At 41.6% G+C, this 16,895-nt stretch overlaps 2 protein-coding genes across 3 annotated transcripts; one reads left to right on the forward strand and one right to left on the reverse strand.

Annotated features, from left to right (window-relative positions):
• Positions 1-246: 246 nt before the first annotated feature.
• Positions 247-5,828, reverse strand: cox11 (cytochrome c oxidase assembly homolog 11 (yeast)). Its single transcript, XM_067488171.1, has 5 exons — positions 5,716-5,828; positions 3,067-3,424; positions 2,828-2,983; positions 2,515-2,640; positions 247-2,249 (listed from the first exon to the last, which is right to left on the reverse strand). The coding sequence occupies exons 2-5, from the start codon at positions 3,382-3,384 to the stop codon at positions 2,061-2,063; spliced, it is 789 nt and encodes a 262-aa protein (XP_067344272.1). The 5' UTR covers positions 3,385-3,424; positions 5,716-5,828; the 3' UTR covers positions 247-2,060.
• Positions 5,829-6,603: 775 nt separating this feature from the next.
• On the forward strand, positions 6,604-11,972 carry LOC137105667 (chromobox protein homolog 2-like). Of its 2 annotated transcripts, none has more exons than XM_067488170.1 (5): positions 6,604-6,897; positions 6,989-7,032; positions 7,960-8,025; positions 8,687-8,756; positions 8,837-11,972. In XM_067488170.1, the coding sequence occupies exons 1-5, from the start codon at positions 6,832-6,834 to the stop codon at positions 10,232-10,234; spliced, it is 1,644 nt and encodes a 547-aa protein (XP_067344271.1). In that variant the 5' UTR covers positions 6,604-6,831; the 3' UTR covers positions 10,235-11,972. The 2 variants fall into 2 exon arrangements, with proteins under 2 accessions (XP_067344271.1, XP_067344270.1); XM_067488169.1 differs by having other exon boundaries at positions 6,606-6,897; positions 8,834-11,972.
• Positions 11,973-16,895: the final 4,923 nt, after the last annotated feature.

The raw sequence follows: 16,895 nt of genomic DNA on the forward strand, positions 1-16,895 counted from the left end.
GTTGGGGGCTACAAAATAAAAGCATGACAGAGTATCTGTATGGTCACGCGCCACATCAAGGAAAAAGTATTCAGTGGTGGAAGGAGTAGTTACGTCAAAGTATTACTACCACAACGTAGAAAACTATGTTACAAGTAGAATTCATGCATTCAAAGGCCTACTAAAGTATTAGTTGAAAAAAAGCATGAATCTTAAGTTGAAAGACTGTCTCTGATACATGTATTTTATAGGTTTTATTAATCTGAATCGGAAAAGTACTGTAGCTGTACTTATCAAATAAATATGGTGAAGTACCGCATTTGCCTTAAAATGTGGTGAAGTCAAAGTATGAAGCAGCAGGAAATACTGAAGTACAAACACCTACATAAGCTAATATACTTATTACTTTCCACCTCTTAGTACATTTACTCAAGTATCTATGTACAAATTTAGCTAGTTTACACTTTTACTCTATTTCAGAGGCAAATATTGTACTTTTACTCCACTACATTTGGCTGTAGTTACTATACATATTCCAAATAAAATAAAAAAAACAAAGAACTGGTGGTTAAAATTAAACATGACACAAGAGGAAACTCAATAAAAATAGCTCCACTTTTCTCTAGGCCTTATATTTCCTGACATTAATAGTCTGTTAAAATTTTATTTGCTATATGAATTTTCAGGTTATTTGCCTGATAAGTTATTTGTGTTGCTTTTTGGATCAGGATCTGGTGGAAGGACGTCCTCTATTTGTTTTGCTGTCTCACTTATAGAGTGGGTTGAATGCTCACTTGGCTTTTAAGAATTAGTGCTCAACATAAAAGAAACGTATTATATACATTATCATATTAACGTAGTAAAATATTGAGCTTGTGTTTTTAATATAAATATTTCCTTGTAATATTTTACTTTGCATCATATTCTAACCTCAACAAAAGACTATTTTTTTAGATGAACAAAAATGAAAAACTGATCAACATTCACCACTGAATATGAATTAAAAACAAGTGGCTGAGTGGTTCATATCTTGCTGCAGGAATCTGAAAATCCTCTCATTATTACAGACATGTACAAGAGTTCATGTTTTCTCATTTCTGCAAACATAAAATGATAAATGACGCAGTTCTTAAAGTTTCTTCTCTTCTGCTGACACCTGGTGTACAAACCAAAAGTCGGAAAATCTTTATTAGAACTAAAGCTCCAGTTTACGTCTTCTGCATTTAAAAAAAAAGTTAAATCTTTGTTTTCCTTACTTTCACTACATCTGTGACCACAGTTACTATAAATCAGATTTTCCATTAAGAAATTAGAAATCAGAACACAAATTAAATTAAGAATAACATGAATATTCAAATTCTTTAAATTCCAGTCTTGTTAAAATTGATTTAAAATTCAACTCCTTATCTAAAAAAAAGACAAACATTTTTTCTAATCTTTTGATTTATTTAACTGTTGAACAATTTAACCATTAGCTGTAACAATAAGTGTTTTTTCTCAGTGAGTGACAACAAACTGTTGTCAGTGGAATTTACAGACTGTCCCATAGAGACACACCGTGGCTGCGATTTCACAAGTCCCCATCAAGTTTTTCTGTAAATGTCTGAATATCTCAATGTTCCCTCTCCTGTGCAGCAGGAAGTTGGTCTGTAGAGCCCAGCTGTGAAGTAGCAGCAGGTTGAAATGCAAGTTCAGTTCAGGAAAGAATTAGATCCTGATCGATCGTATTTTAGCTGAAACTGATCCTCAGGGAAATCTCTATGTATCTGGTTTCATTACACCTGAATCTGTTATACTAATAAGGTGCTCATTTGCAAATCCTCATTTGACGTGTGAAAATCTGATTATTTACATGAAGACTAAGGGGGGCGCAGCAATTATTATTAATATTTTCCTTGTTTTATTTAAGGCTGAAGAAACGCTGAAAAACAGTGCTCTTCAGTCTCATGGTAGTGGCTGGCGTCTTGAAGCACACATTCCCAGAATAAAATAAACCAAACAAAAAAAGGACACTTGGATCATTTTGGCTCCTACACCGTTTCCCAGCAGCAGGGTTCTGGTTCAGTATTTTGGTAGTGCCCTCATTTGTAGCTGTACCCAGGCAGTGAAAGCATCTGACCCTCCTTGGCCTCAAAGAAGGTGTATGAAAGGGTGATGGTGTCCACTCGGGCCATGCGGGGGTCCTCGTCAAACTCTGGGTCGATGTAAAAGAAGACGGGCATGTCCACCTCCTCGTGGGGGTTCAGACGTTGCTCCTCAAAGCAGAAACACTGTGGACAGATTGTGAGGAAACATGGGTTTAGCAGCTTGAAACAGATGTTCTGTTGCTAAAGCTGTGACAGCCTGACTTTAAGTGGAGTAGAAGCTGGTGTGTATGACTAAAATCTCCATATGTTATTTGTTGGGTTTCTCTATAATTCTCTAATGTTTTGACCTTACACTGAAAAGTGCCTTCAGATGACTCTGTTGTCATTTGGTGCTTTATAAGTAGAAATGAATTGAATGGAACATGTGAAACCAGGACTAATTCTTTACCTGGATCTTGTTGAAGTACTGTCCTGCGTCAAAAGGCACCACGTTGTAGGTGGAGATGCCGATAATGGGTTTATCAGTGGGGTTTTTGGCTCTGTAGAATGCCAGTGCCGTTTCCCCTGGAACCACCTAAACCACAATAATAAAAAAAACAGAAATCATATAAAAATATTACTGGTTATAGATTAAAATGAGCCAAAATCCATATCTCTTAATCAGCAGGATGCTTCAAACTTTTTGCGTTGAAAAAAACGGGACAGTTATAGGAAACTTAAGCAGAAATGCAAGACAGTTTTAAGGGGGAACCAGGTCTTACAAAGATCTCAGTCTGCTGCGGTCTGAAGTTCCACTGCATGCTGGCATGTGTGTCTGCGTTGAAGGTGATCCTAATGACACGCTCCTTCACTGGCTTCATCGTCTCCACCAGGTCCGCATCATGGCCGGCAACTGCTGTGCCGCCAAGCCCTGAAGCCTGACAGACAACCATTGGGGTCACAGAGGCACAGTGAAGACCAGTAAATCAGAATTAGGATGTTTGACTTTTGTCTTTCCTACCTGACAATAGAGTCTGTAGAGCGGCACTGCAGCGTATGACAAGCCGATCATCCCCACCCCGGCTGCTGCAATGTAAGTCAGTACCGTCTTGTTTCTGGTTTTCCACTCCTCCTCCTGAGTCTTGGTCTTTCTGTTTCGGCTCTTGGTTCCTCGGTTCTGTGTGTGGAAGCGTAGAGGAAGCCTCCGTCGTAGCAGGTGTTCAGCTTGACAGTGCAGTGTCTTGGCCGCATCGCACCGAAGCGTCCGGATACATTGTGTTAACAGCACAGAGGGTTGAGGGCAGCGGAGAGACGGACGGAGCAGGAGAGGCAGCAGCATGACTGGTCCTGCAGTCAGTCCTCAACTGAAGATCACTCTCCTGGAGGGAAGAAAAACCGTATCAGCCAGCCCTGAATATAGCAGTTGGCTACATTTATATCCCATCTGAGACAGTGACTCAAAGACCACAGGGCTGTCATTCAATCAACAGCAGCCTGCAATAAAAACTAATAAAACCCCAAAAAACACTTGATGAGAGCACACCTCCGAACTCCATTCCAAAAAGTTATAATTCAGTAACACCAAGCTTCTTAGAAAAAGTTCCATGCCAGTTGTGAGATGTATGAATGGAAACAAATGTCAGCCTTCAATATCTGATTTAGCAAAAATGCACTTGTATTTTTCAAAAAAATTAAATTTCATAAAGCTTTATTTATACTTGTGTTAAATCTATGCCATAGGCCTTGTGTAACCCCAACATCCCAGGAAATGCAACTATGCGTTGCAGCAAAGCAGACCACCAGCAACTGTGGCTGGTCCACTCAGTTCTTCTGCCTCCATCAGTTCAGTGGTCATACTCTCTCTCCTCCATCGTCTGCTCTCTTTCCTGCCTTGTGGAAATTGCATCTGTATTAGCTCCAACTCACCATTACCTGCTCAGTTTCAGTGACCATTGTTTGAATAAAACACAACACCATGAAACTAGAAACCACACCTCCAACTACTGGCTTACAGCCTGACACAGATTCATGAACACACAAGTATAAAGGCCAATTCATACTTTCTGGGTCCATATCAGGATTAGGAGGGGGGCTTCAGCTTGGGTCATACAAGCTGTTTGTCCTGTAATTAATTAATGTGATACCACTCCATGCAAATGCACATGCTGCTGTTTAAACTACCTAACATTTGAGGACACAGACATGTTCTGCACATGTTTATCACAAAACACAATGGCAACTCTGCACAGTAGCAATAGTATATACTAGGGCAGTTTGTGGCAGAGTGTGCAGTGGCTGGGATGAGAGTTGGCACCTATAATCTGAGACCATGGAGTCTTTGACCCAAGTCAAGGAGTTTAAGTATCTTGGTTAAATAGAACATAAGATTAAGATTGGAATTGGTGTAGCGTCAGCAGCAATGTGAATGTTATACCAAGATATTGTGGCGCAGAGGAAAATGAACTGGAAAGCCAAGCTCTCCAATTTACCATTCAGTTTAAGTTCCAACCCTCAGCTATGGTCAGGAGCTCTGGTTAGTGACTGAAAAAATTGAGACTGCAAACAGAAGCAGCTGAAATTAGCTTCCTCTGAAAAGCAGCTGCTTCTTTGCGTCAGAAGCAAAGAGGTGAGGTGGCTCAGGGATCTTATCAGGATAAGACCCTGGGGCAATCCCAAAACATGTTGGACAAATTCAATATCTGGGCTGGGAATACTTGGAAACCCCCAGGAGGAGCTGGAGAAGGACGTCTGAGAAACGTCAAGTAATACAAGGGCAGCATCATCTGCATCGATGTTCACGTATGCAGAATTAAAAGTTTAGTCAAGTCGCCAGACTCTGGCTTAAAAAACCCTGACATTGGCACTGCTTTTCCACGAGATAAACAGAAGCCATAACAGGACAGAAAACAGCAACGGGAACACTGATGGTGGGTATGTGGCTGTGCGTGACTATGGTGAGGCCAAGTAGGTTTTTTCCAAAACTTTCCACTATCATTATTTATCTGTATGGTGACCTTGAGTGTCATGAAAGGCGCCTACAAATAAAATGTATTATACATATTTTTATTATTGTGACGCTTCTGCAGGGATTGTCAGATACTGCCCCACTGGCATTGTCTGCAACAGTCAACGTAGATTCACGCTTGAACCCTGCTCCGACACTGTAGTGGACAAGTTCACAGCAGCTCAGAGGAGACTACTTTAGAAGAAGGTAAACGGTAGTTCAAAACTTTAGAGCTGAGCTGAATTTTACTTTTATGTTGTTGTTGTTGCTTTTTTGTGTCTGTGACCTTTGTTATTTTCTTATCCCTGCGTGTTGGGAGGAGGCAGACAAGGAAGTGAATCGGGCTGCGTTACACCAGTAATTCAGTTATCAACAAGGAGAATAAAATCATAAATTCTGGAATTTAAAATCGACGTTTTCGCGATTCGCGTTATTTAACGACGGGCAAACATGACAATATGACATTATAGTTAACTGTACTTTTATTTATAATATTTGTAAAACACATTTAACAAAACAAGCCGTTATTTATCAGACATACTGTCTCCGACTGTATCTGACCTACAGGATGTAGAAGTCGCCGGATGGTAACAGTTTGTAAAAACTAAACCATAAATCACCTTTATTCAGTCATACAGACTGTTAACTTTAGATATTTAAAATTACCTTCAAAGATGGACTCGATTGTCATTCACTGCTGGACTGCAACACATTACCAAACATATTCGGCGGAAACGTAAAAGATTTGTACAACACGTTATTCGCTCCGTCTTCAACTCCAGGCCAAAAGGTTCCGTCTTCGCGAAGACACATTTTGTTTCCAGACAAATAAATGAGTACATATAGTCATGTAGTGTACTTAAACACACGTTTAATGTACTTTACGTTTTCTTTACTATTTCATCGTATAATACTCAATGTAATGTAATACCCATTACATCACATTTGTTTGCCTTTGTGTCTGCCTACGTCTTTGCAGTTAAATATCCTTGACACAAAAAAATCACTGACAAATATTTTGGAACTTAAATTACATTTGGAGCATGTCCTTAGCACTTCAACTTGAGAATGCATACCCAACAAATGCATTATATTTCCAATTAAATACTTCATATTTAACGGTATTTCAAAACTGTGGTAACATGTACTTTTTGTGTGGAAAAACTACGGTGGCCCTAGGAGCTCACAGCACTGCAGACTGAGGAAACACATGTAAATGCGCTTTTCTTAATTGATTCCCTTGTTGTCAAATTGAAGTGGGTTTTTTTTGTTTCATAACGTACTTGTGTTATGTCTATTTGCATGTGCCGTGAGCTCTGTGGGCCGTAAAAGCATAGGAGAAAAGGTTTAGCACTCAAAGCATAGCAATATAAAATGTCCTAATGTACGACTGAATGGGATTTTTTAATGATTTCATATGTAATGTATCGTTGATAGTATTTTTAATTACAATCATTCTATTCACATTCTGTCGAGTTTTTGTGCATCTTTTCTCATCCTGCAGGGCAGTTTTTCAGAGCACCTGTACCTTGAAAAACTGGTTTGACCAGTGTAACCAACATTTTTTTTCCTTTTCATAAATTACTCTGTTAGACTGTACATATAGTTTTATTAGTACAATTCCTGCTTTTAAAAATAATTTTACAATTATTGGGCTTCAGTTAAAACACATTCGCGATATTTACCATTTTGATAAACAGCAACTGTGAGGAGAGGAGCTACGGCAGCCGTGCGAGGACAAGAACGCGCTCTAGCTGCCCGTTTTGAGGGGCTGCTGTAGTAATGGAGGGGGTCACCGTCGGCCAGGTATTTGATGCGGAATGCATCCTCAGCAAGCGGCGGAGAAAGGTAAGAAACCCGTGGTTCCGGCTCAGCGCTGCCACGTCTTCTCACCGAGCCGGTTGTCGTTGCCTCTCTGACGCTGTGTTCTCTCCCACAGGGCAAGTTTGAGTATCTGGTGAAGTGGAGGGGGTGGTCGTCCAAGTGAGTAGCTAACGCTAGCTAGCCTCCGGGCTAGCCGACACATTCACCGAAAAATGGCCCCAGACAATGCGTGTCTGGGCTCGGTGTTTACGCTCCTGCCGGGGGTTAACCGCACCCCCAGTGGAGAATTAAGCCCAATTTCTTTTTATCACACGGGCTGATGAACACGCAGCCGTGTCTGTGTTTTCTGTGCCGTTTAAACACCGAGCAGCTGATGCTAGTACCAGCATTAACTGCAGGCTCGGCTGGGTCACCTGGAATCAGCCCGAGCTCAACCAGAACCTAAAGAAAATGCGGTTAAATGTCGAACTCGTGCTCACAATACACAGTGATTCTATAAATCTGTAGTCCCCGTGCTCCCAGGCCATCACGGCACCGGCTGGGCTGCAAACATTCATCACATTCGAGTGTGTGTGGATCCTATTAGGGCAACTGTACCCATCATTTAGCCTGCTACGAAAAACAAACACACTCAGTACTAAAGTACTCTACTCAAAATACAACTTTAAAGTCTATACTCCATTAGTACGAGGTAATGCTGCAGTAAGAAATGATTTCTTTGAGCTCCTGATAAAAACAAAGTATTTGAATCGCTACTGAAGCGGCTGTTGATAAGATGAATGAAGTCTGATCCAGATTTGTTCCACGTGTGCCTCATTAATAAAGTTTGATTCATGTACAGATTCAAGAACCACTTCACAAATGTGGTTTCTGACTAGTTACTGTGAGAAATCATCAACATTTTATTTATATTATTTCTTCAATTCACTAATTTAGTCAGTAGCAATAACAAAACTAAAACATCAACAGCAAAACTCAACTTTTTTATAGCTTTTGTTATTTTGCAAATTTCTTGTAAGATTTAAATTTATTCACATAACGTATAACATCATTTATGGGTTTGATAATTTCTGTTGACATTTTCAGGCACAACAGTTGGGAGCCAGAGGAAAATATTTTGGACCCGAGGTTATTGGCAGCATTTCACAAAAGGTCTGTTTTATGATTTTCGGTCACATGTTTATCATTAGGTTTGTCGGTATGTCTTTATTGTGCCTGTTTTTTTTCCCACATTCATGCATATATTAATAACATGGGTACAAACTTAGATCATTAAAAAAAAGGTGAGCAATGTTTTATCTGATCGGTCTAATCAGTCTGAAGATGCACATTTTGCACATCAGTTTTGTTTCACCATTTGAGATTTGTTTTATCTCTTAACTATTTTAGGCTGGACCTCTGCTCAAAAGTTGCTTTTATCATATATCCTTACAGATAAACAACAAGTTATCATTTAAAATAAAGAACTAAAATTAGAAAATCAAACTTTTAAACAATAAAGGAAAGATTTACATTTGTCAAGTCTCAGTGAGAGAACAGGTTGATTGATCTGAAAATGCAGTGAGCTAAGAGAAGCAAAGTAAAAGCTATTATAAACTATTTTAAAACACATTTCATTCAAATGAAGATTGAATGGTCTTCACATTAAAAACATGGACAAACTGTAGACAATCAGCGCGATCAATTTGACAAATCTGCTCCGACGTTTGTCACATGGACTTTATTCAGTGTTGACTTAGGAAACAGCCTCCACTCTTTTATTTTACCATCAGTTCTGCATGGTTGATCTTAATGCTGTCCTGTGTCACAATAGAGAACAAGAGCGGGAGCTGCTGTTCCAGAAGAAAGGAAAGAGGCCGAGAGGACGTCCACGGAAGATTCTGGTAAATTCACAGTACCTCAGTTTGCTGATTCTCTCTCCAGATTTAACAATTTCTGACATATTCTGACTTTTTTTCAGCAGCCCGTACCAACTGCCACCAAAGACAGCCGCTCCTCGTCCTCCTCTTCCTCTGGCCTTTCATCATCCGCCTCCTCCTCTTCCTCTGAGGATGAAGATCACAATAAAAAGGCGAAACCCAGCCCTCGAGTCCACCCAGTTCCCCAGAAGAGGCCCCAGATCATGCTGGCCAAACCAGATCCTCCACGCAAAAAGAAGCGTGGGAGGAAGCCGCTTCCCCCCGACCTGAGGGCTTTAAGACAGGCAAAGAGCAGAGCACCTCTCCCCCCACCTCCACGGCACCCACAGCCGCTCAGACCGCTCAGAGACGACCTACGGCCTGGGGTTAAGAAGCCGCTGCAGCCAGCCAGCTTCACCTACACCGGCCTGAGCAGGAGCTCCAGAGATGAAGCCTCTTCCACCAGCTCTTTCTCACAGACAGCCGCCTCCAAACCTGGATCGCTCAGCTGCATTTGGACCAACCGCTCCCTGTCCACCTCCTCTCTGTCCTCTGGGTCATCCTCCCACGTTAAAGCCAGCCCTTCAGGACAAAGTAAAAACTCTATGTCTGACCTGAAGTGCTCCATCTCAGAATCGGGCAGCAGCAGAGGAAACGGCTTTAAATTGTCTCCTGTAAAACCAGGCGGAGGTTCGGGGTCGTTGGGTTTGCACAGCAGCTTTGTAGGAGGTCAGACGTCAATCCAACGCACCCCGCTGGGCCAGAGGAGGCAGGAGGGTGTTGGAGGTCAGACCGGGTTAGTTCAACACAAGCAGCAGAACTCGGGCCTTTCCAAACCGTCGTCATCATCCTCGCCCACACCTCGAGACCGAGCCAACCAGGCGCTCAGCCTCCGAGCTCTGAACCTGCAGAGCGTCAGCAAGCCTCCGGTCAGCGGCACCCTTCAGGGAAACAACACGGGCGGCGCTGTAGCGAGGTCAAGCTTAAGGAGCGGCAGCAGTGTTGTTGTTAAAGGAGGAGTCGGGGGTATCACGCGAACTTCAGCTGGAGGACAGCGCTCTGGTCTGGCAGTAGGTGGCATCGCAGAGCATGGGAGGCTAAGAGAGGATAGGGGGAAGGAGACCTTGGCTGAAGGCAGTTCAGGCCGAGGGAACGGCAGTGGGAGGCAGGAGGAGAGAAAACACGGGCTGAGCTCTCAGAACAGGAGCCTGAACGAACTCAGCACTGGAGACTCGGACGATACCAGCAGCAGCGAATCTGAGCCTGACGCCTCTCTGTATCCCCACAACAGCAGGCCCAGTCTCGGCAACAACGCCACAGAGTCGGACACTGAGACGGATTGGAGGCCGACCCGGAGCCTCTTGGAGCACGTGTTTGTCACAGACGTCACGGCCAACTTCATCACAGTGACGGTGAAGGAGTCGCCAACCAGCGTGGGATTCTTCAACTCCCGAAATCACTGAAGGACGTGTGTGATTGTGCCTCAGTGTGCAGAGCTGAGCTGGACAAAACTGTCTCACAACACTCTTCAACAGCTCTCAGGGTTCCTACACCACTCTGTCATTCCCAGCTCCTTATACACTTGCACAAAAGTTTGGGAAGAATGTTTCAAACAAGGCGATACGTTTTCAATACAGATGTTACAGAAGTGGTCGACGATACAAATTCCCTTTGGTCGAGAATTTTTAAAAACAATGTAGGAACCCTGATGTTTAGACCCCATTTACATCTGATACTAAAATACAGTCTGTGTACTGAGAAGGAAAAAATAGGAAATTTGGTTTGTGGTGAAGCTTTTACATTAACATTCGTATTGTAAAAACCTCAACGCTAACATTTCCACTGAAGACAGTCGTGGTTTCTGAGCTAGAAAGCTGGGTGGAGGTTTTTCTGCAGGGCCAGAACCAGGACTTTTACTCTCAAGCTGTGCAGATGAACCGACCAACCATAATGCAGAACTCACACTGGACATAAAAGCAACAGCAGTACCTTAGACCATGTTGACTAAAGGCAGGAATCCAGGTATAGTTAGCGTAAATGTATATGAAGACAAAAAAAGAACTGGATTGTAGCTCACTAACTTTCAACTTGCTTTCTATGGCTTTCGTTTAAAGCGTAAATGTACATTCATGCTTTAACGTCCCTCTCACTTCCCTATATTAAAATATTTCTCTGGTTCTAGCTTCTCTGGTTCTAGTTTTTCATTGTTAGCAGATCAGATGGAGAATACAAACTCCATAGTGTGACCAACAAGACTCCATAATCTGAAGTAAAGGTTCCTCCAAGTTATGTCATCTGGAGGCATTTTTCAGCTAGAAGTAGAGAGATATTATGATACAGGGAAGTTCTAAATCAGTGAAGAGGTCCTTTAATAAACAAGTGAACACACACTGAAGTCGGTTGAGCTCAGAGGAATTCAGCACCGTGCAGTAGTTTGACAGATACAATCAGGCCTGTAAGTACTGTAATTAGCAGTTTTTTTCCAGAGCTTTCAAGCTCATGTCATGATCTTCCACAGTAGATAGGGCTTTAAGTGGAATCGAACGTTTTCATGTGATAACAGCGATCCTGTACGTGTTGTCATGTAACTGCTCTGTCCCGTAAAGATTAGTAGTAGGTAGACGTCACGTTTTGACTTCCCAGTTGAAAATGCTGCGGTGCCAGTTATTTCATATGGTTATTGATGGATTAAAGGCTACGAGCTGCTTCTCTCAGTTTGCAGACTGCATTTTAGTAGAAGGTGTAACAACGGGGTTGAAAGCTACAGATGGATGTACGACACCACCTCTCCAGTGCCTCAGGTTCTCCTCACAGCAGGATCATCGGACTCACTGCCACCGTTCAGCTGCTTGTGATGAGTAGTTTGAGTAGGAACGTTTGTGCTCGTTGGACCTTTATCCAAACTAAATATGTGGCTTTATCCAGGGCAGCATGTTTAAAGAAAGTACTTGGGGGGGGGGGGGGGGGAAGGAAAAAAAACAAAGTCTGTGATCGGTGACTTTTTAATCCATCTTCTGTAATCGTCTTTCAGTTCTCTTTGGACCAAAGGTGAATGTGAATTATCTTGTTTTTCATTTGTATTATTGACAGTATTTCTTGCACTACACACAGTATCAATGTAAGCTGATTTCTTATCATCTTTAAAAAAAAAAAAAAAAAAAAAAAAAAAAAGATAATTCATGATGTTATTTTTGCCAATTTTCTACCATTTGCCATCACAGTGTCTTTTGCAATTGGTTATGTGTTAATTTATATTTGTAAATATTTTTTTTCCATCCCATATTTGATATCTATCTGGTGCTCCTATTGGCTCATACTAGCTTCATACATGTAGCCTGTGTGCCTCATGTCCAAGGTTTGAAATAAATCATAAGCAGAAAAAGGTCTGGAAAGTAAACTAAATACAATCACTACTGTACTTAAGTGTTCACATTTATGATACTTAAAACTTTTATAAAGTTTTTAGTCTTTAGTTACTTGCATGTTTCCAATTTAATGGGTCAATAATTCTAATCATATACTTTTGTATTTGTTTCTAATACAGTGTTTAATTTCTCTGCTATGTTTCCTCCAACATTTAATTTTTTATTTGCTACGAACTAAAGGCTCAAATAGTGAGGGAAGAAAAATGAATCTTGATGATGATGATGATTCACAGTTACTAGTGTGAAATCAGGTTTTTGAAGTGGTTCAGTCTGAATCTGTGCCAGAACATGTGCATTCATGTTATCAACAGAGTTAAATGTGTTACATCAGGGAACTCACAGAAAACACTTTCTTACTGTTGCACTGCTACTTTAGGACCTAAACGTATATTCTTCAGACGGTACTTAATACCTGAGGGAGAATTTGAAGTGGCACTGCTACTTGTAGTGGAGTAATTTAGAGCAGCAGAGTCACATCACAGTGTGTTTGATGAGCGTCTGCTGTTTAGACTGTCACCAGCAGATGTCACAGTCTGACACTGAAAGGATGAAGCTTGTGGCCCAGAGACACTTCTACACATAGCTGGGACGGGGGATCGAACCCTTGATCCTGTGGTACGTGGACAACTGTGTAACCAACAGCTGGCCTGATTGAGTGTGAAGGAAAAAAGGGGAATCGATCCCAGGTTGTATGTTTGCTGTGTGTAAAATCCAGCACGTTACTGTGGGAAAGTTAAGAGCACAGGTGTCAACATGGAGTGAAAGGGACACTACACACTATTACACAGATAAGTAATGTTAATTAGTCTTTGTTCTCTAACAAGAGTCCAGATGGTTTGATGTGAGTCTGGAGTTTTTGGTTTTTGTAAGCTGTTTTAGATAAAGCACCAAGTCCTTAAACTTAAAGCTACAACTCATCGACTCTTTGTAGGATCAGGAACCACAGGTTCAAATAGCTAATTTACATATAGGAAACAACTGAATGCTGACATAAATATTTATATATAATTTAGACGTCTCACAAAACCAAAACATTTATTCTTATACACTTTGCTTCGAGTTTCTTGTCTCTGAAAGGTCAGGAAACCGCCAGGAAAATCTAATGTAAATGAAAACGTGCAAGTGGTCAGATTTAGCATGAAGGTGTAGGTTGTGGCTTTGAGCTAAACCTGAACACACCAGCAGGGAAGAGCAGGTAGAGAAACAAATTATGACAAAGTGCTTAATAGGTGTCAGGAAGAACAGCAGCAGCTTTACGTTCTTAACATGCAAAGGAACCAGACTGAACTGAAGCCACAGACAAAAGCAAACTGATCCAGAACCAAAGAGTCCCAGTGTCCAAAAAGCCAAACAGAGTAACAACCAACTGGGAAGTGACAGGAGCTGAATATTCCCAGGAAAACATCCCAGTTCATTATGTGGCAGCTTCCAACCTGTGAGCAGCAGGAGGAACAGACCAGAGCATTCGGTTCAAAAAATGCTACAGTCAGATTTAAAGAATACATTTTATAAACACTATAAAAAATGATAAAGTTGATACATTAAAAAGAAGAACAAAGGCAAATATACTGTAGTAATTAGTTATATACTTAATTTTTTTTTCAATTTGTTAATTTGTTTTAATTTCTACTTTTATGAAGTAAGTTAATCGATCATGTTTTGAAGAGTGAACACTTGGTTCCTCTTCACTGAGTATCAATAATTTAAAAATGTTCTGACGTAAAAACTAAAATGACAGCGTGACAGAAAAAACCCCAGCAACCTTTTTAATAAACAGAAAGCAAATTCATCAGCCGAGTTAACGTGTTAACAAATCCAGTTTAATGGCTGATTAATAATCTACACAAAGAATGAGTGAACTGATTAACAAGCCGACTGAGTGGATGAATTACGCAGCCATGACGACACCTTGTCATCACCTGTCAGGCTGAAAGAGTCGTAGTAACTCTCACACGTGATGTCTACAGCTGTGTGTGTGTGTGTGTGAGACAGAGCTGCAGATTCACTGATTTATGGCCAGAGCTGTGCCGAGAGGTGGAATTTTCCCAAAATAAGTTTGAGCAAACAGGCTGTGACAGAGGGGCCCTCACAGCACACTGGTATGCATAAACAGTCTGAACAGTGTGGGGCAGTGTGATCGCCCCCTTCTGCCCCCCCCCCAAGGCCTCCATCCCTCTCAGCTAACATACACACAGTTGCAGCATGTTGCAGTGCAGGAAGATGTTTTTACTTTTGTCCTGATGCTCCTTTGCAGAAACCTGGATTTTTATGTTGATGGGGCGGTGAATGCTGACAGTGACACACTACTGCCCCCCCGTGGCCGTCGGACAGTTTACAGACTGTCCTGTGAACAAGATCTTGTTTTAGATGATTTTCATTGTTAATTACATGTGACTCCGAAATCGGGGTGGAGGGTCTCAGGCCAGATCCTCTGTCTCCCCTTACTGCTCATATTGATGTGAACTGACCAAAACATGAAGAGAATCCATTGATACCCCCCCAACGCCCCAATATGCAAAGTGATCAAACAAGTGTCATTATCCGTCCAGCTGTGTCTGTGGTTCTTTGGTGCAGACTGAAATCGCTCCAGTCCTGCTGGGTGACTGATGACTGAGGAACTGTGAGAACTTTTTAGTGGATTGTTTTAGTTTGGCTTTGTAGTAGTTTAAGTAGTACAATTACTGCAAGTATTAGCTTTATCTAATCACTGCTGTGATACAAAAAAAATACTTTCAACACCTGTAGTTGTTCTCAGACACACAGGAAGTTCAGTGTTTGACGAACATTCCAAAGTAAAAGCTGATTTAATTCCTGCGTTTCATGGTGAAGTCCATGGTTTTTATTACTGGTGGACGTTATGAACAAATGGACAAAATAACAGCTAATCTGGGCTAAAGCTTGTCTTCAGGAGAGAAAGTCATTTGGACTAATTAGTCTAAAAATGTGAGCGACGGTTACAAATGACCATTCAGACGATGCTGATAGATAACATATCAGTAACACACACACACACACACACACACACACACACACACACACACACACGCCTGGAGAATTAGAAAATACAGTTCCCGGTTTCCGGAAAAGTTGGGACATAATGTTTAACGAAAGCTTCCAAACGTGAACTCACAGGTCACTGCGATGACTGGGTACGTGAAGCAGCCTCGTCCACGTTTTACACTGTGTAAAACAAATTATGTTCAACACTCTGAGAATAAAGTTTCTTAATGTGAATTTGCAGAGAATTAAGGAGATTTCGTGGCATCATTCAAAGACTCCCAGGGGACAAGACCGAACTTCTGCTCTGCGGACGTTTCCTTGCTTCCAGCTTCCAGCACAATGTGGATTAAAGAGACAGACAGAGGACGTGGAACAGTCCTGACACAGCAGCTCCTGATGTGTGTGTGGGTGGAAACTGGCGACTGCTGATGCCGACTGTCTCCTCGCGCACTAGTGAGAACTCTGAGACGTTTCGCTGTGACATCCGACTTCCTCGCACGTGTCCTACCTGTCCAAGCTGTCCACAGTTTGTCTTCACAGTGCAGCTGTTCCCGTGAGTGTAAGACAGGACGAGGTTCATGAACACCACAGGAAGCTAATGCACACAAAGAGCTGAGGACGGAGGCTGGCGGGGACAAGGAGGACACAAAGTGTAATAAATGACACTGTACTGCAAGTACTTCTCTGATTACACAGTATATACTCAGCTCCAGACTGTAGGTCATTGTTCAGACTCTGACTGTTCTGACATCATCACAGTGAAGACCAGCTGATCTTCAGATGAACCATCTGAGTTTTCTTCTTCCTTAGTTGTTTGCTGACGTCTTTTATGTTCCCGACTAATTCTTTTTATAAGAATGAACTAAATCTTTAATCCTGCTGTAATAAATTTGATTTGGGTTTTTTTTTCAGCCTCGTGCGGCTTTGTTCACTGAAGGAGAACCGATTCTAAAAGAAACACCTGAAACCTGGTCCAATTACTTTTGAGCTTTTAAAGTGAGTAAAATTGGATGAACATGGTTGGAATTGTCCCACAGGTCACACATCAATTTGAAGCAGCTGCTGCATTCACGTGTCACAATCAAAGTGGGAAAAGGAGCCACTTCCTGTGATAGGTCACCTTGTCTGATCACACATATGTTCTTTGTCCTAATCGTGGACGCTGCCACCAAACAGTAAGGAGCATTTTCTATTCCAAACACAGAGAGACACTGCGTTCAACATGGTGGAACAACACACAGTCTGTCCTCAGATACTAAGAGTAATAAGTACTTAATAATGTTTTATATGTGTATATATGTAGTGGTATAGTACATGACAGTTTTAAAGTTTCTAATATTTTTGTCTCCTCACTGACGTAATAAAATTGCCCAGTGTCATTTATTTCTACCTATTGTGAACCGTTTTGTTAGTGAACGTGTCCCAACGTGTCTTCACACTAGCACACTCCCAGTTTCACGTTTGCTGTACTGCTCTGCGTTAAACGATGAGAGGAAACGATGCACGAACACGGAGGAGGAAAAAAGGCCGCACGGGAGTAAAACCAATGAGAGACGAGGACAGGACTTTCTACTAATGGAGGAGGGGGCCAAAACTTTAGAACCACCAACCACCACCGACTACAAGCTCAATAACAAACACAAAGAATTTGTTTCTCCTTTCTGACAGATTCAACCTCAAAACTCAAAGAAATTGGAAG

Source organism: Channa argus, chromosome 20, assembly GCF_033026475.1.
Source record: "Channa argus isolate prfri chromosome 20, Channa argus male v1.0, whole genome shotgun sequence".
NCBI classification, from domain to species: domain Eukaryota; kingdom Metazoa; phylum Chordata; class Actinopteri; order Anabantiformes; family Channidae; genus Channa; species Channa argus.